Source organism: Acomys minous, assembly GCF_964271855.1.
Source record: "Acomys minous genome assembly, chromosome: 15".
NCBI classification, from domain to species: Eukaryota; Metazoa; Chordata; class Mammalia; order Rodentia; family Muridae; genus Acomys; species Acomys minous.
Window position 1 is genome coordinate 53,744,273 of NC_140497.1, and position 26,205 is coordinate 53,770,477.

The 26,205-nt window shown below is 40.5% G+C and overlaps 1 protein-coding gene across 10 annotated transcripts in view; it reads right to left on the reverse strand.

The window, feature by feature from the left end:
- PSD3 (pleckstrin and Sec7 domain containing 3) overlaps nt 1–26,205 on the reverse strand; it is a 541,746-nt gene that overhangs the window by 59,065 nt on the left and 456,476 nt on the right. For all 10 annotated transcript variants that reach the window (XM_084758401.1, XM_084758398.1, XM_084758403.1 and 7 more), the window contains 2 exons: nt 15,876–16,069; nt 2,479–2,549 (listed from right to left, as the gene is read on the reverse strand). In XM_084758401.1, the coding sequence (XP_084614527.1) occupies nt 2,479–2,549; nt 15,876–16,069 (265 nt within the window). The remainder of the gene's footprint in view (nt 1–2,478; nt 2,550–15,875; nt 16,070–26,205) is intronic.

The window sequence follows — 26,205 nt, forward strand, 5'->3', positions numbered from 1 at the left end:
TTTTTTAAGACAATGTTTCTCTGTGTAGCCTTGGCTGTCCTGGAATCACTTTGTAGACCAGGCTGGCCTCGAACTCCATCTGCCTTTGCCTCCCAAGTGCTGGGATTACAGCCATGCACTACTATGGCCAGCTCAGAATCAGCATCTTATTAACATTTTTTTTAACAGAAATTAGAAATAAATTCTACATTCACAAAGAACACCAGAGGTCCATTATAACCTACAGAAAGATCAATGTGGGAGGAATCACAGTCTTGGTTTCAAAACACACAGCAAAGCTCCAGCACAGCGTGGTCTGAAGGCAGAACAATGCAAAGAACAAAAAGGCCGGAAGAGTCCCCTAAGTACATGACCACATCCTTCTCAGGGCCCAGCCATACACCACGAGGAAAGAATGGTGCTAGGAAATCTGTCCATCCATACACATCCTGGAGCAAAGAGAAACACTAACAGGAGGGATTAAATACTTAAATATTTAAGACCCCAAACCACAAGTCTCAGAAAAAAAAAAAAAAAAAAAAAACAAAGAAGGACAATAAAATATTGGTGACGATTTTTGGACAAGCCACCAAAAGCACAAAGAAGCAGGGAACGACTGAACACTGAGTAACCGTAACCTTGGGAAACGGGAGAACTCCCTGGTGCTTAACGCTCCAAACAACAAGCGGCATCTACAACTCTCTCGCAAAACAAACAAAGACAGAAGTGAGAGAATAAGCAAAATTTGAAGAAGCACAGTTCTCTGATAGAATTTCTCTAGAGATATACAAACGGTCAACAGGCATTTCCAAAGGTAGTCAACAGCACTATTATAAATAAATGCACACACACATTTGCATGTATACATGTACTCATGTACACACACACACACACACACACACACACACACACACACACACACACACACACATACACTCACTTCCTTTTGATTTCCTGGCAAACATTTCTAAGACTCTTAGACTCGCTACCATGCCAAAAATATATCTTGGGAGACGGCCCAGCAATAAGAACTTGTATTCCTATTCCAGAGGTCAGGAGTTCAGTTCCCAACACCCACATCAGGTGGTTCACAACTGTCGATAATTGTAGATGCAAGGCGTTTGACAGCATCTTCTGAACTCCACGAGCAACTGCACACAAACGCACAAACACATATAGATACACGTAATTAAAAATACGTTTAAAACATTTTAAAACTTTCAGAGGGTGGATATACCATATTATGTGGTTTCTTTTCCTGTGTCCTTCTCCCTAAAATCTTCAGATACCACTGATGTTAGTGTCTTTCTTCTCAGCCCTAGCTCATCCCTGCCTGTTCACAGTAGAGTATGTGGCAAAGTCCTGCTGGCCTTTGATAAAGGGTGCTCGGCTTCCAGTTAAGCATGCCCTTATCACGGGACGTTCCTGTCTCCGTCCACACAGGAGCTGGAGGCTCCAGAGACTACCCTTCACTGAGATAGGAACTATAAATGGCGAACCACAGACAGATCTGTAGATCTGGAACTGGAAGAAAGAAATCTGACAGGAAGCGTACCCAAGGAGCCTGGAATACATCTGAACTGTTAAGTGCAAACGTTTCAGGGCATTAAAACGTGTATGTATGCACAGATTGTGATTAAAAGTAAAATGGTTAAATAATATATTAAAGGGGTAATCAATCTATATAATAAATATCTATGGAATTAGGCCTGTATCTGGTCTGTTTTCTATATGCATGGCCTAGTTTACTATGTTGATTATGGAACATTAGAGCAGAGCCTATCAATTTCCCTGACCATGCTTATCTATCTATCTATCTATCTATCTATCTATCTATCTATCTATCTAACTTTGCTTTTTACCAACACACACACACACACACACACACACACACACACACACACACACACACACACACACACGTGCATATCAAAACCATATCAGATAAATCTAGGCCTGTGGAACAGTCAAGCACACCAGCCCAAGGAAGGATAGAACGCCACCATCCCGTGACATCATGTACTGAACTGTCACCTCATCCAGTACATACATTATAGGACCTGTAGATGGTAAGGTCCTAACTCCTGTTCCAGGGCCTTTAACTCAGCAAGATCCTGTACTTGTGTATAGGCCAGCTCCCGCATGACTTGGTACCACATGACCCTGCACCACATGACTTTGTCTCACATGACCCTGCACCATGGGATGCTGAGTGCACATCAGTTCTCTGCCTTTGCCTTTAGTACTCTCTTTAACTCTCTTAAAGCTATGTCTATGTATTACCATATGAACTGGGAGTTATTTGTAATTAAGATGAAAAGGAAAAAAAAAACTTTTGACTGCCATCGGCCATTATCAAATAAAGTCGATTATTTGGTGAAGTATAGCCAAGGTAATTGACACAGCTTATGGGCTTCAATAAACTGTCACTACAGCAAGACACGCATGCACCTATGCTTATGATACAGCAGTGATTGTGTTTTCCTGATGGTACTTTACCTTTTGTAAGTAAAGAACTGTTCCCTTCAGGACAGCATAGAAGGTTTTCCATCCTCGCTTTCCTCTTGGAGCTAAGAGAGAGGAGAAATGTGAAAGTTTAGTCAACAAAAACAGCATTTTAGAAGGACAATTTTTTAACTTCAACATGGTGACAGTTTTTTCAATATTCCTGATTTACTAGTTATGGGTAGAATGAAAACTCAAAGCTTCTTTAAGTCTATTTGTATGTAAATACTTTCCACGTATTGTTGAATCGCAACCTTGCAGTAATACTGTGGCGCAGGCATGATGACGTCCCTCTTTATGAGAGCAGCCACAGACAAGTGTCTTGCTCATGTCATACGTCTGGAAGGAGGAAAAGCAGGGGACAGAGCTCTGGGAGCCTAGCTCTCCCCTCTGCCCTCCGGGACAGATGACTCCTAGACTAGGAAAACGAAAATAGGCAGATTAACGACGCCCGTGAGTTCAAGAGAACGTGTCACAGGCTAGATTAGAAAAGGACTGCTCGCTTGGCATGTCCCTCCACCGCTTCAACCCAAGGCTAGCTCTGTGATCCCTTCTATGCATGCTGCTGCATAGACTCTGATGCTGACACTGCCACAGTGCAATTAGAATGACTCAGAAACAGACATCCTTCGTCTTTAGAATTCGCAAACCTGTGTGTAGTGTACGCAGATTTAGGTACTATCTCAAAGATTCTCCCAAATCAACTCACTCACGAGTCTGTCACCTGGATGTTGTTTTCTCAAACATGTTAGCTTAAACACGGGGGTGGGGTGCATTCAATCATATCACTTTAGTGTGCATTTGGCTTTCTTTAATTTGGGCATCTGATTAATTTAGGGAATATTCATATCCAAGTCTCTTTCAACTGAATTCTCAGCACTCTCAGCTTGGGGTCTAGGTGAGCACCCACCTACAGAACCCAAGCGTTCCTGCCAGCAGCACACTGAGATAGCCACCTGGCAAAGAAAGGCCTCAAAACATCCGCTCTGCAGGCTTCCAGGGAAATAGAAAATACCGTCCCTTCTGTTTCTACTAGGTGAAGTTTAAAGCTATGTGCTGAAAAGATTTTTAAAGCACATTACGATATCCTTTTTAAAAAAATAACAGTGGACTAACATGAAGGAGAGTTTGTCAGGTAGCCATGGTGCGCTAGCAGATGACACATTCTGATCCCGCTGTGTCATCTGCCGCCAAGTGGACTCAGAGGTAGCGCCATGCCTTCTAGAATTCACATTATCTCAGGATCTCAGGAGGGCTCTGAAAAAACTCACACAATCCCTCAGGATCTTTAGCCAATACATTAAAATGTGTGGATAACTTTGTATTAGCAAAGGACTGGCTAAACACAGAAATAGAGAAAAGACTGTTATTTCCTATGAGGAGTTTACAGGTCCTGGTATTGGAAAGCTTCCCCTGAAGCCCAGAGATTAGTGTATGGGATGTTGACATAGCTTCAATGCAAATATCTACACATATATTTTTTTCTACCATAAAGTAGAAAGTTCAGGCTCTTTAGCATCACCACAGTACATCTATCAGAAACAGATTCTAAGAGCCAATTCGTGAGAAACATCAGCCTGAATGTCACCTCTGAGGACCAATGCCAAGTTACCCTTTACTGCACTCACTACTTTCCCACTTTTCAGAGAAGCATACAACTTGATCTTGTCTTGTCAATTACAATGGGGTCATTTAAGAATTAAATGTAGTGATTTGTGATACCCTCAACAAGTGAGTGTTCAGCCAGTCTGCAGTGAGGCAGATCTCCAAGTGCTCCTCACCACAAGGCTAAAGGCAAGTGACTGTCATCATGTTTGTTTACTCAGAGGACTGTGGCATGATACGTGAAGTGGGAAGAGGAGGACCCCTGTGCCCAGGAGTAGGCTGGGAGCACCTCTGATTTCCATTCCTACCGTCGCCGTAGAGTTGCTATTGAGACTGTGTGAAGCCAGGCTCATCACAATGGTTTGAGCACCAGGAAAAGAGCACTGCTCCGCAGAATGACAACTGTGGGAACAGCACAGGCAGGAGGAAAGAGAGCACCGAGGTTTGAAGTAAACCGAGACAGTGAAATGGAAGAGGAGAGGGGAGGAGACTTTTCCTGAGTCCTGCTACGGCTGCTGGGCTAGCCTTGTTTATAACAGTTCTAATTGATCTACACCAACCATTCAAGTAGATAATAATGACCTTTAACTCATACCAACATATCCGTAACTCATTACTTTTGCATTCCTGAAAAGATATAAAAGCTGCCTAGGCGACTGTCTACTAGGAGATACCAAAGCTGCTCTAATGAGGAAATTCAGATGAAGAAACAAGTGAAGGACACCCTAGGGCTGAGGTGCTAGAAGGGAGGTAGTGAGAGGGGCAGGAAGGGCATGTTGGTATTTCCTCTGGTCTCCCTGAAGTCCAGGACCTTCAAATGTATCCCGGCTCACAGCAAAGACCTCAGAATATAGGCATATCCCTGTCTCTGCTCTCTCCAACATTTCTAGAGAGTAGTGCAAACATCAATAACGTATAAACATGGTATTAAGACCATTCAAATACCACAGTTGAGTGGAGAGTGGGGTCTGACTTTCACACAAACTCTGGTGCCCCATATTTGACCACATCCCCTGGATGGGGAGGCCCAGTGGCACTCAGAGGAAGGATAGCAGGCTACCAAGAAGAGACTTGATACCCTATGATCATCCAGAAGGCGAGGAGGTCCCCCTCAGTCACAGCCATAGGGGAGGGGAGTAGGGTGAAAGTGGGAGGGGGGAGGAATGGGAGGATACAAGGGATGGGATACCATTGAGATGTAATATGAATAAATTAATTTTTAAAAAGAACATTCAAATATTCCACATGGATAAGCTAAAACATGATCTCTACGAGAGAGCCTTGGTTACGATCCACATTTTAATGCGGTTAAGTCTGAGACCCCCCCCCCACAGAACTCAACACACATGTGTACCCCATCACTGAGCACTTTCACTCTGCTATGTGCTTAGGCCAAGGCATGTTAAACTGGATCTTGGGCACAGTGTCTTTGATGGCTATGAGAAAGAAGGGCGACCAGATTAAGAGCTGATTCTGCAATATCCTGACCTTTCAGGGAAGATACTGCCTCAGCTGAATTGCGGACACACTTTAGTGAATGGGATGTACAGTTGCACCAGTACATACTCCTTTGACAGTCAGCCCTGGCATGGGCACTGCTTCTTGCCCTCCATGAGCCAATGCCACAACTGAAGAAGGCCAACCAGCTTCTGCGATTATTGTTCTATAACATATAATACATTGTTTTCCTACAAAATAAAAGGTGGCAGTGGATCTAGAGATGCTCAATACTAAGTTGACAGTATTACAAAGCAATCGTTATATTCTTATCCTGTGCCTTCAAAGGAAAAAAAGGGGTTCACCATCCTACTCAGACTAACAGCACTTTTTCAAGACAGAAATGATGTATGCTAAATTAGGATATAGGTAGTGTGAATATTTTATTTTTGCCTAGTGGGTCTTTGTGATTTGAAGTTGAGAAAGAGGAAAAGAACAGGGCGAAATGTTTAACTGGGAGTGTGCACTTTCGTAGAGCAGAAGGCATACCACATCGCTAAGCCATGCAAGGAATGGACAGTCCTGTCCCATTTTCAACCATTCCTCACTGAGGGCAGAGGGCAGCAAGCCATAGCAAACATCACAGAGGAAGAATCTGCTTACAGACTGGGTCTGAAGGCTAACGCGCGAGCTCTGCCAGGACACCCAATTCTAATGCACAATTCTAATGCAAAATTCTATCAATTTCATTAGATTCATGGAGAAATATGTTCAGAAATACACCGCAATCCCAATGAGGATATCCCGAAATAACCCCAACATTTTGCTGAACTCAAACAATGATGCAGTCAGCAAACGTTCTAGACTAACACAAGGAGGGCGTAGCTAGATTAGATTTGTGAATGGCAGAAGGTATTTTTAAAAGTTACTTTATTTCCCTAGCGATGGTGTCTCAAGTGTTGGCAGAGTCCTCCCAGGTATCCATCCTTCAGGGGACAGGTCAGGTGTCCAGAATCTGTATTGTGTAAAACTGTTTTGCCAAGATTTAGGTAAGCCATAGATGATACGGGAATCAATAAGGGAAGCTAAGGGAAACTGATGCATACTTATCCTTCACAAAATATCCTCAGGCCAGGTAACAACCTTGGTATTAAACCTTTATTAACAGAGTAGAGCTCTGATACTTTCAGATTAGTACTTGAAGCAATCGAGGAAAGGGCAGTAGGGCATGGTAGTTAAAGACCATAATGCCAGCGTGTACTCAGGAAAGACCGCTTTGAGCTTGAAGCTAGCCTGAGTGGAACTACAGAGGTCAGGCTAGCACGAGCTACAGCGAAGACTCAGTTTCAGAACACCAAAATAACATCCACGTCATCATCATCAACAATAACAGTAAAGAATAAAAAAAAGGTCATTTATGTAAAAACATTAATTGGTCCATTAAGATGCTGTTGGATATGGAAAAAAATCAGAAAATAACCAGTTTATAGGACTAATATAGCTTGACAAATTATGAGGATCTTGAGGGAACAGCAGGGACAATTGACTTTAATGTTCTAGGAAAGAGATATCATAGCTCTTTTTTTTTTTTTTTTTTTAGATATCATAACTCTTATAGGTGGGTCTGGTTGAGGACAGATGCTGGAAAACTTGTCCTAGTAAACTTTAAAACACTGAGTGTAGCAAACTCTTAGTGAAGCTCCGTGACTTCAGCTGAGCGACAGCTGTAGACACTGAGCTAAAAAGACCAAGCGGACTTAATGAGTATCCTTCGTGCCTTGTGCTCTGTATAACACTTAAAAAGAGATAAGTGCTAAAATGAAAATAGCCAATCCCTTTACAGTCTGTCTCTAAAGTTGCAGCTTACTGATAATCAGAGAAGGAGAGGCTTTTTAAATTCAGAAGCACCCCATGACCCAGGGAATGACACAACCACAGCCACTGCTGAGCGTGCATCTCTACAAATAGCAATTCAAGTCAGTCATTGTCATCGTAAATCGGCCAAGGCTCGGTGGCACCTTTAAAATGCCTCTAGGCTAGGCAAAAATTGCTTCAGGCCAATAAAAATAATCCATAGTGGCAAGTATGAACAGCCCCCAGAGAGGATTTGTTTTTTAAGGAAAGTGACACAGCATGGCTGGCTCTCCCAAACTCAGGAGCTTTACAAGGGACCTCAGCAACTTCTGAAAGGTCACTCAAACTGTGTGCTTCATGCTTAGCTTTCCCTCACTTGGGCCGAAAGTCTTGCACTTATCAGACTGCCTCAGCTGTCAAGTGCCCCCCACCTTCCCATTAAAGGGCGACCTCTGTGTATCCCCCAAGACTGACAAAACAGCTCCTTTTCTTCTGCCAGTCACTAAATGACGCTAAAACTCTGTCAACTAATAAACCATCCTCCAAGCTCATCCATTTACTGTGAACAGCAGAGCCTGGTCTCTGTATTCTGGGTTCCCTACCTGTGCTTCTGTCAGTGACGGATACTAGCCACCCACCTCACAGGGGGAAAACAGTTCCAGCAGGGTGCCATGACTGTGATCCCAGCACTCAGGGAGGCAGGGACACGGACAGGGGCAGGGGCAGGGGCAGGGACAGGGGCAGAGGCAGGCAGATCTCTATGAGTTTGAGTACAGCCTGGTCTACAAAGTTAAGTCCAGGAGAGCCAAGGCCTGTCTCAAAAAAAAAAAAAAAAAAAAAAAAAAAAAAAAAAAAAAAAAAAAAAGAAAGAAAAGAAAAGAAAAGAAAAGAAAAGAAAAAGAAAAGAAAAGAAAAGGAAAAGAGTTCCCAAAGGCAGTATGCTCAATTCCCAAGAATGGACCTTGATGTAGTTGCTATTTCTCAGGTCTTCAGACACTAGCATTTCTCCAGTGAACATCTTTCTCCTGTAGACTCCTTCATGCATTTGTAGTTAAGCCTGCATCTAGTCAGGGTTGTATTTACACTGAACATGTAGATGTTTTTTATAAAATCCTGGACAACACAGCACAGCAACTATTTCCAGAGCACACGCTTGTCTAGGGACGACAGCAATGGAGAGATGAGTTAAGTGCACGGGCCATGCTCCCAGGTCATGTGCACATAGCCCATCAGTACCCAGCAGTTGGAACTAGAGCTCTGTAGCCAGAGATGACCGTGCAACAGTCTTAAATCCCAGAGAAAATACCTGCAATCATACCTTACTCATGACCATTTTTGAATGATAATCACATGGTAATACATGCTATAATTTTCTGTGTGTACTACCATTTTCCAAACATTCTAATATTTAATTAACTACATTTGGCTATGACTTTAAAGTACACTGTTGCATTAATGTATAATTACCTAACACGTTTCAGGATGCATACACATATTTGTCTACATCAGTGGCAAAAAACAAAAACTTAAATACACACACACACACACACACACACACACACACACACACAAAAACCATAAAGTAACAACACCCTCCATAAAATATCAGATTAGTAGTCTAGGGACAACTACTATCACTAATATGATATACAGCCTTGTAAAAATGTTATGATGATGTACACACTGTAGTAGTAAACTCGTTTTAAAGCTGTATGATGCTATGTCATTCAACAAACAACAGATGCAAAGGGGGAGACTGTACGGCTATGCCATACCCTTTTAGCAAGACCATGATATTCTGTAGCGAAAATAACGGCCCGGTTCCTTCTATGAGCCAAGCACAGGTGTAAGTGTCTCCAGCTTGAGGCTTCCGTGTTCTGCTCAGTTTCTGTTGGAATATTCTCACCCATAATCTCTATCACAAAAGGTTTCGTTCCCTTCCTTCTGTGGCTTCGCGCTCTGCTCAGTTCAGTGACACCTACTCAGATATATTTGTCTCTTCCTACCTTCCCCTCCAAGAGTAAGTATTACTGGCACAAAACTGGTGCTCAGAAAATTTTTTTTTAAAAAAATGTATCGATGACCTATCTCATTTCAAAGGTCAGATTCTTAATTTGGTGCTGTATGGAGCCCAAAATTCTCGTACATAAAGTTTTGGTACTATGATTAATTCTTCTAGGGAACTAGTTCAACCCCTTTTATCTGTAGCTTTGCTTCTGTGGTCTCAGCTACCCAGCAGGAAATTCTACAAGTTAGCAATTCATAAGGTTTAAACTGAATGCTGCTCTGAGCAGCGAGATGCAATCCCAAATCATCAGGATCGAGCCAGCCCAAGGTCCCTTTACCACCCACATACATGCCCACCATGGCCATACTCCTTACACAGTTAGGTCCTTAGTAACCATCTCCAACGCACTGTCTCGGTTTTGTAACTTCTCTACAAACGTTACTGTACTTCCTAACAGACCCAGAGCACAAGGGTAGGGATGCTGGCAGCTTGAACATGCAAAGGAATGGTGCAAAGTGCTTCCTTTAAGAGGAAAGAAGGAAAGGAAAAACGAATCTTGGGTTGAGTTTGTTGGGACCTGTTAAGAATGAATCTTCTATCCATTAAGTTAAAAAGAAGGAAAAAGAAATCCATGCTGATTTACTGCAAAATACAAACGTTATAACAAGAGTACACAATGGCTGCTTAATGCATGGGGAAAATGGCATTAGCTGACAGGGTTTATTCCTGTCCCCAATTTTAGAGAGTAGGGATCTGAGGAAAGTGGAACTACTCTGCTGTTGTTCACATTGTTACTGGGGCTCCTAGGTACTGGGTCCAGGGCATCATGCATAACCGAACCTATGAGTTCCACTGTGCATTCCCCACACAATATTTTTAATTTCAATTTTAATTACTGAAGAATTCAATACTTGCATTATATTACCATTGCAGAAATACTGAACTTATTTTCTTCCTTCTCTTAAATGTTAACTAAACCTAAAGGGTAAACAGTAAAAATAGAAGCACTTCTAAAAATTAGATGCAGCGAAAACTGCATTTCTCTTCCAGCAAGAAATACGTCAGAGACTCTGTACCCAGACTTTTTTGGTGCTGAGATTGGCAGTTTATGTTCTCCTGTTCCCTGTCAAAAGTACTGCTTCTGAGGAGAACGGTGGGTGGCCTCTTTTCACTAACTTCATTGCCGAAAAGGGTAGATTTAAATTAAAGACACAGCCAACAAAAAGGAGGTTTTGGTTTTGGAGGTAGGACTGTGAAAGGGCCTTCTTGTGGAAAATACAGGAAACTCTACCGCACCTCTATTGGATACATCTATGGCATCTTTCACTGGACAGCTCTTGGACCGTGTGTGGATAGCTAACACTTATTAGGTACCCAGTTTCCAAAGAAGAGCAAAGTAGAAAGGGGAGGGGAGACCTTAGCTTCTTTTAAAATATTTGTTTTTTTTTTTTCTTTTCTTAAATGAGTCTCTCTCTTACAAGAGACAACTGTCTTTTGGAGAAAAATATCACTTTTATTATCTCTTAATTACAGTATCACTGTTCTGAATGTTATACAATAGCAAAGGATTCTGCCTGCAATGCCATTATCAACTTTGTTTTCAGTATGTGTGACTCAGGATAACATTTACTCGCCTCATGTTTGACATGCAGGACTGAATTTTTGAAACTTCTGATGACGGACAATTGTGCAAATCCCTCTAAGTGAGCTGAAGTCCCTAGCTTTCTGTGCACGATATGTTGTGGTACCCAGCCACCTGCATGCCAATGAAGAAAACTGCAAATGGCTCCCATCATGAGTTCCCTCAGCCTTAAAGTGCTACCAATGTTAAAATACTTCAAAGACATCACAGGTATATAATATCAGCACAGAATCAACACAAAGATGCAACAATTAAACACTTAAAATTACTAAAATGGTAAACTCTGATTCGCCTCTCTGGTCCCTTTCCCCCCACAAGGGATCTTCTTTTCAACACTTTTATTTCTCCTAATGGTTAGCAAACACGAAACGCAGAAGCGTGTGTTTTTTCACTCTGTCTTAATGATTATAAACATTCTCTATTGGCTACTAGTTGTGATAGAGAAGGATTTAGCAAACAATCACCACTTCATCTTATGTATTCTAATTTACATTTCTATTGTTTTCTGTAGTTAAAAGGAACACCCTGAGAACATTGGCTTATTTTTGTTGCTGGTTTTTTGTTTTTGTTTTAGTGAAAAAATTTTTTTTCCATAGTTGGTGGTGCCACATATCTTTCACTCCAGAACTTGGAGGCAGACAGTTCTCAGTGACTACCAAACCAACCTGTTCTACATACCAAGTAGATTATGCCAGGAACATGTATAAAAGAAGATATTGTGTCCCCCCACCAAAAAAATTTATTCTTTTTTTAGACATAGTGCCATATAGGTATGGCCGGCCTTGAGCTCACTACGTCACTAAGAACAACAGGTGCTGAGCTTAGAAATAAGTGCTTTGTGCATGGACGGCTAGCCTCTCCCAACGGAAGTATATCCACAGCAACGTGTTACCTTTACTAAGGTATTACTAACAAATAAAATCTGTACTTAGAGGACACAATCTGACAGTTGTGAATTACCACAGTCACGCTAATTAGCATGACTTTAACTTCACATGTTTATAGTTTTCCTAATCGGTTTTCAACCTATATATAAATGGTGACACTGTTTTGTTTTCTGTGTAAGCAGTATTTTTCCTTTTTTAGAAGAACACATTTTTTATGCTGACTTGGCTCCCTATTTTTATTTCATAACTCCTTTTATGGGAGACTAGGGTCAATCTGGACACTAGAGAGATTTTACTGTTTGAGATACTGCTTCAAATCTGAAAGGACCTGAAGTCCTCTGAGGGATAGGCCTCTTTGTGCGCCTGTGGAGACGGCCTTGGTTGTGTTAATTGGTATGAGAAGTCTCTTCTTGACTGGAGAGGGGGCTGGTACCTTGACAGGAGCCCCTGAACTATACACATGGGGAAATTTGTGTTAAAATGCATGTTATAGGTATGAATCATTGATAATGCTACATCTCTCTTCTTTTAATCTATGCTTTAACTTAAATTTTTAGAAGAAAATCACTTTATAAGTAATTCTCTGGTTGCAAGTATAGTTCTATGGAAGACCAAGTATTTAGCACATATATATATATATATATATATATATATATATATATATATATATATAATTTACAGTACTGTTTACAGAAGCATTCAACTGTTGTATTGTTTAAATCACTTCTTATATCAAATAGCAGCCTTTCCTAAGTACTGGCGACCTCTGCTTTTGTCTTCTCTTTTCTCCTCTATCGGGGTGTAACTACAGGGACCTGTCAGCCACTCTCCACCATACTTTAGCCTCTCAACTTTCAGTATTTTGTGATGTACTTCAGCTGAGCTGTGGTTGGCAACAAGTTTATACTCACTAGTTACAAACTGTGATTCCTTTCTAAACAGTACAGCCATATGCAAATGCTTCGAGGCATACAGGTTGTGTCTACAATACTGGAGAATTGCTTAGCTGTACTTTAACTTACACGGGATTTAAAATGGAGCTATCTAAACACTTCATTAGTCCACATTTTTACCGAAAAGATAGTAATATGATATTAGATACGAGCGCACTTTTCTTATACACTATGCCAGTGAGCAGAAGGCGTCATGATCACAGGTGACACGGGGGACAGAAAAGTAGCAATTTCTGTGGGGAGGCCTGGCACAAGGCTGAGATTATCTGCAGAGCCATGGTCGGTTGGAAATGGCTCTGACGTAGTGCAGAGTCCACTGATCCTATTTTACAACCTTCAGTCACTTAAATGTATGTCACACAAGCAATGGACTGTCTCCACCACAACAAATGCAGAACTCAATTGTTTTCTCCTTCAAATTGCTTTTTAACAATAACCTAGGCAGAATCAGGTCCTTTTGTCTGTTACGCTGTTACTCCGCACTGGGTAGAGCCTGGGCTCAGATGAATCAGAGGATTTCATTTATCTGAGTGGATGACAGCTCTTGCTCTGTATGGCAAACTTAAATGAGTTTTTGCATGAAGTGCTTGGGATCAAGACTGAGCAATTATTATTATCGTTAAGTTATTACTGACTTTGGTCAAGTGGAATGTATTTTGAGTATTTAATCACTTTCTTGGTTTCCACAAGTAGCAGCAAACAGATAAAACAAGTATTTGTAATTTTTTTTCATTCTGTCGGACAAAATACTAAAGATGCATCTGGTTTTCCAAATTTGACTTTCCACAGCTTTCCCTGAATGTCAGAGTCAATGCTTCTGGTAAACACATTCACTTCTATAGGATATGGGCACTCGACCCGAACCATTAGCGTTCTCCTGGAAATACCATTTCTGAGTATATTTCTAGAAGGCAAAAAATGAAATAAAACATTAAAAGATTTAAAAAATGCTCACGTGAAAATTACGTATTTAATCTGAAAATCTTGAGCCCATGAGACAATTAAAAAAAAAAAAAGATATCAAATCTTGGAATGAACAGGTGGTCTTTTCAAGACAAGTCAATGATTTGGAGGAAAATAATCTCGCAATAGAAGTTGTGCTCTTATGAAAGGCACATAACAATGCTGTCTTCAGAGAAACAGGTGATGCCAGCGTACATACGCAGCCACAATTTAACTCACTGTGTGGGCTGGTCCTGGCCATGAACTTACTATGAAGCTGGGTAGGTCTTAAACGCCTTATCATCTTCCCTCGGCCTCCTAAGTGCTGGAATTCTAGTATGTCCTAACACCTTGGACTTTTAAAACAGTTTCCTGACCAGGCATTTTAAAATAGACTTATTTTGTTTCTCTGTATTTATAAATGTCTGTTACCTCTATAAACTGGTTATATCAGACATGCCTTTCTTTTATATTTAGCGCATGGACTGAATCTACATAAATAACTAACTGGAGAAAATGGTTACAACTATACCTACACCTTGGAGATGAGAGCTGAAGGTGAATATAACAAGTTGCAGACAAAGGAGTGTATCTGCGGCTTTAAATAGGAATCGAAGCAGGCTGGGCTGCCACTAGGCGATCCATATTTGGTGCATGGAAAGGGATGCATGTGCTTGCTGAAATGAAGACATGATCATCTAGTGACGACTTGCAGCAGCTCCCGTTCTGAGGCCTGCATCATACTTTTCCCTAGGGAATCTCTTCTTCTTCTTGCTGCTGCAACCAAGTGGATGCCTTTAGTCACAGTATTTTACCCCCTGAGTTAGGGAAACAGGCCTGACCTATAATATACTAAGTGAAAAGTTAGAAAGGATTACAAAGCTCTTTACTGCCAGTATTGATTTATATGCAGCTGGCTAAGAGTCGTGTACCCGTCTGTACATAAAGACAATTTGAAAAAAAAAATGCAGCTAACATGCAAAGCTACACAGAGGCATAAAGGAAACGTGTACTTTGGTAGAAATCTTTCTTCTTCAGGGGTGTCTTTTTCCGACGCTGGTTTTAATTAGTGTCACTTGCAGCCAAGGGGACGAAGCGCAATGTTGTCAGAAAGAAAGTTAAGTCTGTCAGGCAAGTGTATGACATCCACAGGAAATGCAGTAGAGGTGCCCCTAGATTCCTGAACCATCAGGAAATGCATTCAGCGGTACTAGCCAGTATCAAAGCCACTACAGCACAGGGGCTGTCCTCACTGCAAGTTAGCTGACTATGGTAATCCCGTGAGGAAAGTGCTCAGTCACAGACTGCCCGCTCCCTCACTCCACGTTTGTGTCTGCAGGAAGGCAGAAGACACCCCAGAGGTAAAGTCTACTAATTTTAAGCATGAAGAAATCTTGCCTTAGCCTATTCAGCTACATCAAACGGTTGACTCACTTCCTCCAAATATTATTCTAACTAGGTGAACACATTTCCTTCTTTTCAAATTTCAAATACCTTTCCTACCTGAAAATATTATTTGATACACAGAGAAACGGGGAGCCATCAATGGTGGTCCCTTCACCTTCCCAGCTCTAATGACATCACACTGCCCCGCGTGCTACCTTTTCATCTTACCAAAGGCCCACCGGCTCCACATATCCTGTCGTCATTGTCTCTGGGACCTTATGTTACTGATTACTCTATGAGCTACAAATTCAACCTTTCCCCAGGCGTCGAAAATGTAAATCCATGAAGACAGGGTCTGTGGCCATCCCTGTAATGCTACATAGTGTTACTCAGTATTATTTGTTGAAGCCATGGCTACACAAATGAATGAGACCTGGGGAAACGAATAACCTGTGAGCGGTTTTCCATTTCTAGACTTCTGAAATGACTTTGAAAAGATCAGGCACAAAAGGGAATTAGTTCCTGGTTTAAGACTGGATGACGTCTCTAACTTCAAGAATAGTTCTTTACATAAATAGAAATTTTTTCTTTATCCTCGACTTTACTTCAAATGAACTCACTTTAAAATTTGAACCTAAAGATGAAATAAATAGAAAATGGCAGTCAGCAATGCTTACTCTTCTTTCCGTCCATATCTGCATGGATTTTGCGAGCCAAAAATCCACTTTTGTATACAGCAGCATTTGGGTCATGAGGAATGTCCAAAAATGGGTTAGTTGTACTCCCAATACGACTGATGGTCTTTGGGTGTGTTCCATTGGCCTTCTCATCAGTACCTTCTGAGGGAGGCTTTTTCTTCTCTTCGTCGTCTCTGTAAGACAGAAAACACAAAGACTGAAACAAGAACTTAACAATACTTTTGAATGAACAAAGTTATTTAGTGTCATCAACTCCCTTGATTTGTAATAGTCCATCACTGTTCATAAGAACCGCTATGATAATCAGGAAAATTATTAAAGGACCCAGTGTAAGAACGGCAGCAAAAGAGAAAAAAGAAGAAACACAGGCCAAAGGCACAGGAAATATTTTCAACCAAAAATAATCACAGAAGAAAAGTTCCCTAACTAAAATGGAGAAGACGTCTTATCAAGGTTCAAGAAGTATCCAGAACATCAAATAGACCGACTAGAAAAGAAAGACTCCCTGGTACATAATAATCAAAACAGTAAATGTAAAAAGAGAGAGAGAGAGAGAAAATATTAAAAGCTGTAAGAGAAGGAGCCCAGGCAACTTATGAAGGGAGATCTATTAGAATAACACCTGACAACTCAATGGAAAATTCCAAAGCCACCAAAAGGGCCTGGACAGATGTTCTACAGACTCTCAGAGACCTCACACGTCAGTCCACATTGCTATATTTAATCAGCAAAACCTTCTGTCGGAATAGATGGAGAAAGTAAGACATTCTATGATAAAGCTAAATTTAAGGTATACACACACACACACACACACACACACACACACACACACACACACACACACACATCTAGACCTGCAGAAGGTGCTGGGAAAAAAACTCCAACCTAAAGAAGTAAACTACAATGAAGAAAACATAAGGAATAAATAACCCCAGACCAGTAAATCAAAAGAGGGAAACACATACACACACACACACACACACACACACACACACACACACACACACACACAACCACCACCGCCACTGTCACAACAAATAACAGTAATCAACACTGTTCATTGATACCTCTTAACATCAAAATTATATTCCCCCCAAAAAGGCACAGACTAACAGTATAGTTACAAAAATAGGATCCATCATTCTGCTACATCTAAAAAGCACATCTTAACATCAAGGATAGACTTCATCCCAGGGTAAACAGGATAGAAAAAGATATTCTAAGGAAACAGACCTAAGAAGCAAACTGGGGTAGCAATTTTAATATCTGACAAAATAGGTTTTAAACCAAATGAGTCAAAAGAGATACGGAAGGACACCACACACTCATCAAAGAAAACCCCACCAGGAGGACACTGCAATTCTTAGTATCTATGCCCCAAACGCAAGGACAGCCAAGTTTGTAAAAGAAATACTACTACAGTTTAAATCATACAATGACCCTCACACAGTGATAGTGGGAGACTTCCATATCCCATTCTCACCGATAGGCAGGACAGCCACACAAAAACTAACCAGACAAATGCAGGATCTAAACGATATTATAAACCAAATGGGCTTAACAGATATTTACAGAACATTCCACCCAAACACAAAATAATATAATTTCTTCTCAGCATTTCATGGAATTTTTTTTTCAAGACTGACTACATAACATATACAGGGGGAGGTAATCCCCCTCAGGAACAGTCATAGGGGAGGGGAATAAAGGGAAAATGGGAGGGAGGGAAGAATGGGAGGATACAAGGGATGGGATAACCATTGAGATGTAACAAGAATAAATTAATAAAGGAGAAAAAAAATTGACCACATACTCAGACACAATTCAAGTCTCAACAAACCTAAGAAAACTGAAGTAACACCCTGCATCCTGTCTGACCACAACAGATTAAAGCTGGTTTTCAACAAGAGCAGCAACAGACAGCTGACAGAATCATGGGAACAGAACAACTGTCAAGACATAAACTAAGAAAGAAATAACGAACTTTTTATGAGTGAGAATGAATCTACAACATATCCAACTTATGGGAAACAATAAAGGCGGTCCTATGAGGCGAGTTCACAGCACTATATGCCTAAAATATCGCAGAGGTCTCATACAAGTTCCTTCACACCATACTTGAAAGCTAAGATGAAGAAATAACACCCAAGAGGAGAAGACAACAAAAAAGAAACACAGGGCTGAAATGAATAAAATAAAAACCGACCAATAAAAAAAAATATACAAAAATATTTAATGAAACAAAGAGTTGGTTCTTTGAGAAATCCAGTAAGTTTGACAAAATCTTATCTAAACTAACTAAAAAGCAGAGAGAAAATATCCTAATTAACAAGATTAAAAATGAAAGGAGTTACTACATAAGAACACAGATGGAATCCAGAAAATTAAAAGGATATACTTTAAAAATCTGGACTCTACCAGAATTAGTAAATATAAAAGAAATCAGTAATTTTCTTGATATATCCCAATTACAAAGTAAAATCAAAATCAGATAAGCAATTTAAGTAGACCTATAACCCTTAGTGAAACAGAAGCAGTAATTAAAAGTGTGTCACTCTCTCTCTTAAAAAACAAAAACAAAAACAAAAACAAAACAAACAAACAAACAAAAAACCTCAGGGCTAGATGGCTGTAGCACAGAATTCTACCAAACTTTCAAAGAAAAGCTAATACCAATACTCCTCAAACTATTCCACAAAATAGAAACACAGAGGAAGAGGAAAGAGGCTATTCAGATGAGACCTGATAGGCTGTGGTCATATGGTGGCAGAGGAGGTCCACTTCTGTCAGAGGTCTAGGGGAGGGGAACAGGGCAGAAGAGGGAAGGAGGGAGGGAACAGGAAGATACAAGGGAGGGGATAACATTCAGGATGTAATCTGAATAAATTATAATAAATTAAAATTTAAAAAAGAAAAAAAAACCAGAAGAAACACTGCCCAATTCATGTTATGAGGCTACAGTAATCCTGATACACAAACCACATAAAGACAAGTAATAATTGGTACCTCATGAAACTGAAAAGCTTCTGTATGGCAAATGACACCATCATAAAAATGGTAGTCTTCAGAATGAGGAAAGATTCTTACCAAACAACATATCCAATAGAGGACTAATATTCAAAATATATAAACAACTCAAAAAGTATTAGGCACTGAGAAGACAAATAATCCAATTAAAAATGAAGTATACATCTAAACAGAGACCTCTCAAAAGAAAATCAATTAGCTGAGAAAAAAATTAAATATTCAGCATCCTTATTAACAAAAAGGGCAAGTCAAAACTAGCCTGAGATAGATGGGCAGTGGTGGTGCACGCAAGTGGATCACTGTGAGTTCCTGGTCTACAAAGTGAGTCCAGGATAGCCAAGGCTACACAGAGAAACCCTGTCTCAAAGGAAAAAAAAAAAAAAAAGAACCTATCCTGAGGTTTCATCTTTCATTTGTCAGAATGCCTAAGATCCATAAACCATGTGACATGTTGCCAAGGATGTGGATTAAGGCAAACACTCATCCATTGCTGGTGGGAGTGCAAACGTCTACAGCCAATGTAGAAATCAGCATGGTGGCTCCTCAGGAAGACGAGAATCATTCTATCTCAGGATACAGCTACAGCACCCTTGACCATATACCCCAAGGATACTTCATCCTACTGCAGATACAGTTGCTCAACCATGTTCACTGCCACGCCACTTATAATAGTCAGAAACTGCAAACAACCTAGACGTCCCTCAACAGAAGAATGGGTAAAGAAAACGTGTACATCTGTGCTTTGGGGTATTAGCTGTTGGAGAACTAATAACTGTGAAATTTGTAGGTAGATGGACGGAACTAAAGAAGAAATGATCTCGAGTGAGGGAACCCAGACCCAAAGAGACACAAATGGTGTGTGTTCATTTATATGTGGACATTAGGTGCTAAGTCAATGCTGACTAAGCTCACCACATGTCGCGTCCTCCCGCCTGCAGGAACGACGCAGACACCAGGATTCTTCTCAATCGTGCTTTATTGGGAGCATCCTTTGAAGCTGAAGCGAAAGACCCCAACTGCCTGCGAGCACGCCGTTTAAATACTGTCTGGATGTGGCGTGTCAATGTCTCATTGGTTACATTCGGATGCCTCATTAGCATGTCTCATTAGCATGTCCCATTAGCATGCCCGCATTAGCATGCCTGCAGATGAGAGGCTGTGTTGGAGTACTTCATTTGCATACCCCTGTCGGGAGGGGTGCATTGAGAGGGCTTATGTCTGCGCATGTGCGGGAACTGTAGCAACTGTAACAGTTGCCACCAAGTGGTAACCGTCGCTGCCAGTATCGGGTGTGGCCGCGCCTTACAACCACAGAGGTCAGGTATAAAGTAAAGGAGCGTGGGAGTAAGGGCGGGGTAGGTGGGCACAAACAGATGTCCCCAGGAAAGGGAAATAGATAGTTATGGATGGATGGGACTGGAACGGGAAGATCAAATGGAGAGGTGGAGAGGCGAGGCAGAGGACGGAGGGAATGTGGGGAGACACAGCCAGAATGGAGGGCCACTGGAGGGGCCCCATGGAAACCCAACACAGCAGCAGCTTCCTGAAATGTTAACACACATGAAAGCAATCTAAATGAAATCGCCAAAGAACAGGGGAGACAGAGCCCCAACTGGCCATCTTTTGTTACCAAATGAAGCTTCCAGTACCAGAACTGGCTTGTATCTAGTTAACATTTTTGGTCAAAGGTATCCTACAGGAACTCCCTAACAAGCCGGGCTGCTGCCAAGCCTATAAGCCTATATATTCACAGGCTGAATGCAAGACCCCATTGTCGAGAAGAGCATACACACAACTTATTGAACACAGAGTAGAGCTGCTGCCAACATGAAGCCTTCCTTCACCTTTCATGCCAGCGTCTTTGGTAAGGAAGGAATTCTAAGAGAAACATAAACACCAACCCAGCCACAGACCCTCTGTTCTACAATAATGCTCCACCTGCAAGGGAAGTGGTTGCGTTGGTAACATAAAGCTTCTGGGAACAGCCAACGAATATCTGAGCTGACTGAAGGCATACTCCAAGAGGTGGAACCCATATCTAACCCTCTTTATGTGACCAAGAACCTGGAAATACATAGCCCAGGGATGTGACCAAGAACGTGGAAATACCCTTTGCCCAGGGACAAAGGGTAAAATCAAATATTACTGCTTATTTTTTTTTTTAAAAAGTAGCAATGAGATGAGTCCTAATGACATTCTGCTGTACTCATAGATCGGCACGTTGCTCAGCTGGCATGGCAGAACCTTTGCCATACAGCAGATGGGACCATAATGCAGAGACTCACAGATGGACATTATGCCGAGAATGAGAGACCTTGGAACACTTAGCCCTAAAAGGGGTATCTCCGTCCAATCCCTCGACTCAGGACTCAGGGAACCCTGTGGAAGAGGAAGCAGAAAGAAGGTAAAAGCCAGAGGAGATGGAGGCCACCAATAACCCAAGACCCCATGCTCATCTGAACTCACAGAGGCTGAGGCAGTGTGCACAGGGCCTGCATGGGTCTGCACCAGATGGGGTCCTCGAGCCGAAAGGGGAAGCGGATGCACACTCCCATCCCTAACTCAGGAGCAACCTCAAACCCATAAACAGCTGCACATAAAAACTCAGGGTCATCCAAGGGAGTCTCAGAAGGGAATAAACCACTCTTCAGGGTATGCTGCAGGCCCAGCAATAGATGGCCAATGGGAAATAAACTCAACGGAGTCTTTGGAGGGTCCTTGCTTCATAAGCATGTTTCAGGGCTTTTCTTCTATTATTATTATTTTTTAATTTTATCTTATTTATTAATTTTTATTTAATTTACATATCTTTTCTTCTCTTGGTTTACCCTACAGGTCCTTCGCATATATGTTATGGCTTCCAGTTTAGTGTTTTTATGGGATTTCTGAATATGCAAACAAGTGGGCCTCTGATTCTTTTGTCTTTTCTTGGGATCTTTTCTTTTCGTTTGTTTTGTCCAATTTCCAATGTGTTAGTTTTTGTTTTATCTTATTGCATGTTTTTAATATTATCCCTTAGAATCAACCTGTTCATTTTCTAATTAGAGACAGCAAGAGGGTGAACTTAGATGGGAGGGGGAAATTTATGGATTTGAGATTGCTCCTGGATTAGGGATTGGGGAGTCAAGGAGAAGAAGCCACATTCAGGATATATTATATAAGGGAAAAAAATCTATTTTCAATAAAAGAAAAAACATTAAAAATTAATAAAAAGCATCTATTCTGATTTTTAAGGAAATAAAAGAAGCACGGTAAAAGCCAGCAATTAGTGACAGTCTCCGATGTGCTAAGTATTAATGATCACAATTATTATGTAAGACCACATTAGCATGTTAAATTGCAGATAAGGGAACAGACTCAGTGAGTCCAAATAAATAGCCAAAGCCACAGATTTAGTAATTAAGAGATAATAAAATATGACTGGAGAATCTTTATAGCTCTGCTTTCCCTTGCTATGATGTTTCTTGGTTATCTTCTTTCAAACAGTGCGGGTGCTGGCAGCGAAAGTATGAAAGTTGCCCTTTTATACAGGCCCTGGCAGAACAACAGTTGCAGAGAGGACAACAGGTACCTGCAGATAGAGCCCAGGGAACAGCACTGAGCTTTGTCTGCCAAGCAAACAGGCTCACTGTTAGCTTCCAAACCCCAGATACAGCTGCGGTGTCTCCACAGTGCTTCTGTGTCTCAAGAACTGCTCCTTCACACTGGCATGAGCCAAGCCCATCAGGCACTGTGAAACTTCCATTTGTCTTGCCTTGCTTTCCACATCTCTGTACCCTAGCCTTGAGCACAGCAATTTTAAATCGGAGATCATGACACACCCCAAGCATGAAGAAGCCAGGAGATTGATCATATGGTCAATAGTCAGTTAATAAAGAAGTGGAAAAAGCAGAAGAAAGCTATTCACGGGATCTCATAAGTAGCTAGAAAACCAAACAGTATAGGAAGAGTCTGTATAATGCTGTTTTCATTTCTATCAGCTACCGTTTCTTTATTAACCATTGGATCTTTGATCAATATTTTATCCAAAATAACCCCCACCAAAATATATGCTATTTTTTTTTTTTACCCACTTTACATCCTGATCGCAGCCCCCTCCCTTTTCTCCTTCTGGTTCCATCCTCCCATCGTTTCCCTCTCCCCTTCTCAGAAAAGGGAGCTCCCCACGCTGCCCACCAACCCACCCAGGCACACCAAGTTACATCCAGACTAAGAGCATTCTCTTCCACCGAGGCCAGACAAAGCAGCCCAGCTAGGCAAAAGTGGTCCAGCAGCAGGCAACAGAGTCCATGTCAGAGACAGCCCCCACTCCACTTGCTAGGGGACCCACATGAAGACCAGGCTGCCCATCAGCTACATGTGTAGGAGGCCCAGTCCATGCATGCTCCTTGGTTGGTGCTTCAGTCTCCGTGAGCCCCCATGAACCTAGGTTAGTTGATTCTCTTGGTCTTCTTGTGGAGGTCTTGTCCATTCTGGGTCCCTCTATCCTTTCCCTCACTCTTCTACAAGACTCCACAAGCTCCGCCTACTGTTTGGCTGTATCAGCATCTGTTTTGATTCACTACTGGGTGGAACCTTTCAATCCCTCAACCGAAGAACGGATAAAGAAAATGTGGTACATTTACACAATGGAATACTGCTCAGCTATTAACAAAGGCATCATGCAACTTGCAGGCAAATGGATAGAAGCAGGAGACATCCTGATGAGGCACCCCAGACCCAGGAAGACACACATGGTATATACTCACTTATAAGTGGATTATTAGTCATATAGCACAGGATAACCATACTGCAATCAACAGGCCCAAAGAAGATAAGTAACAAGGAGGACCCTAGGGAGGATGCTTGGATCTCACTCAGAAGGGAAAGAGAGCCAACCCCTGTTACTATTAATGATGTTCTGCTGGCTTGCAGACAGGAGCCTAGCAAAATATATTTTAAATAAACATGACTTTCAAAAGTAGTTAATGAGGAAGATGGAGGAAAATAACCTATGTCTCCTAATGGTTTCTTGTAAGTAACTGAGAGATAAATGAAGTTAAAATTGGAGCTCTTAAGCATCCATATTTTACATTCATTTTGAAATAATTTTAGACTTGCAAAGACAGTACATCAAGTTTCCATATGTCCAGCTTCTCCTACTAGCAGCTTATATAACCACAGTGACATTTTCTAAACTAAAAAATTAGCATTAGTAAAATACTATGGATAAAAAAGACATTTTTTTCAAGGTTTCACCAGCTTTTTTTTTTTTGGTTCCAGAATTATCTCCCAGATCCCATAATAGATTTAGTCATTGTCATCACTGCCATGTTCCCTTATTCTCTTCCAGTATGTAACAGTTCCTCAGTCTTTACTGGCCCTTCATGACATTCACACGCTGAAGAATTCTGGTCAGTTATGTTGAAAATTAATTTCAATTTAGATTTGTCTGCTGTTTTTCCATTAGACTGAGGTTGGGGTTCAGGATGGAAAGAATACAATTTCGGTCATGTACCCCTTTTACAGTTCATCAGTCTCAGGAGTAGAGGTTTTATGGGTCATATTAATTAATCATGGTGACTTAAAGTTGTGTCTCTCAGGGATCTATACAAAATTTCCATATTTTTTGTAAGTATTTTAGTAGAGTTTCTTAACTAATATCCTGCTTTTTGTTTCTCTTTAACTTACAATAATATTCAGAAATGGATCAAGCACATCAATTATATTTGTTGTGAATTAACATGCTTTTTTTCAGGGTAGTTATATGGGTATTTACAGCCCTCTTTAGAATTGCATCCAATCCCTAGCAACTGAGGTATCATTTTTGCCCACAATTTTGCCGTTTCCAGAATGATATATAAATGGCTTCTTTTCATTTGTAAAATACACTTAACATACTCCATACTTCATGCCAACCACTAGCTTTGTCTTTATTATTATGGGATACTGTTTAATTTTATGAATATAACCACCTTATTAATTCACATATGAAAAGGCATCCAAGCATTATCTAGTTCCTATGTCTCCATTTTATACTAAAAAATGTTTTAAAATAGCATTATGAAACCACTATAGCAGAACAGTTCTATAGACCTTTCACAAATTAGAAGCATCTAGAAGGGCAATTTCTATCTTTCAAACAGATAATTTAACTCAAAGCAAATGCCATAATCAGAGGGGGAAAGACGAAAGTCATCATACAGGATCAAGAACAAGACCAAGATGCCAATATCACTGCTTCAACATAGTGCTGGAAGTTCTAACCAGGGCAACAAGGCTAATGAAACAAAAGGCATTCATACAGGAAAATAAGTAGCAGAAGTGTGTCTCTTTGCTGACAGTACGGTTTTATAAAAGGAAATTCTAAGGACATCCCAGCATAAAATAAAACAAACTAAAATTAAATAAAATAAACCCTACTTATAACTCTCAAATTTAGTAGAGTTGCAGCTTAGAAAGGAAACATCAAAAATTAAATGTTTTTTTATGAAATAACAAACCAAAACAATGGTAAAACAAGTAATTCTACTTAAAAAGACAATTTTCTAAATAAAAATAACAGGAGTGTTTCCAAGAAGAAGGAAAAGATATAGATAGATAGATAGATACAATATATATTACATATATATTGAAAATTATAAAACACTGATGAAATAAATAAAAGGATATACAAATAAATGATTAAGAGGTTTCATGTTCATAGATTGGGCAGAATAATTTATTAAAATAATATTACTTAAAGCAAGCTACAGAGCTAATGTAACCCAACAAATATTCCAATGACATCACACAGAAAAATTTATAGTAAGAAGCCTAAATTTCTGGTGGAATCAGAAGGTACTCTGAACTTTAAACAATCCAGACCAAAAGAGAAGAAACAGAAGCCTTCATACACACTCTCCCATGTGTAAACACAGTGTGTCTGTATCTTCTTAGTAGTTGTGAAAATCTGGGTTCAAGACTTCTCCTGGGTACTCACTCAAGGCTTTTACATAAAATGGGGTTGAATTTTGCACATAACCAACGCATCTAATCATACAGTGTATGTACTGTGTAAACCATTGTTATAATGTGATGCAAAAAAAAAGGGGGGTAAGCACATACCTAATATACAGTTCTTTAAATATTTTTCAACATATGGTTTGCCAAACTCATGAACATGGATATGGATCAACTATAAAGACATTGTAATCAAACAAGATGCTACCATTAATAAAACCAGAGACACACATCAACCAATTGAATCAGATGGAAAGCTAGAAATAAATTTATTTATAATCAGTTGATTTTAATAAAATCT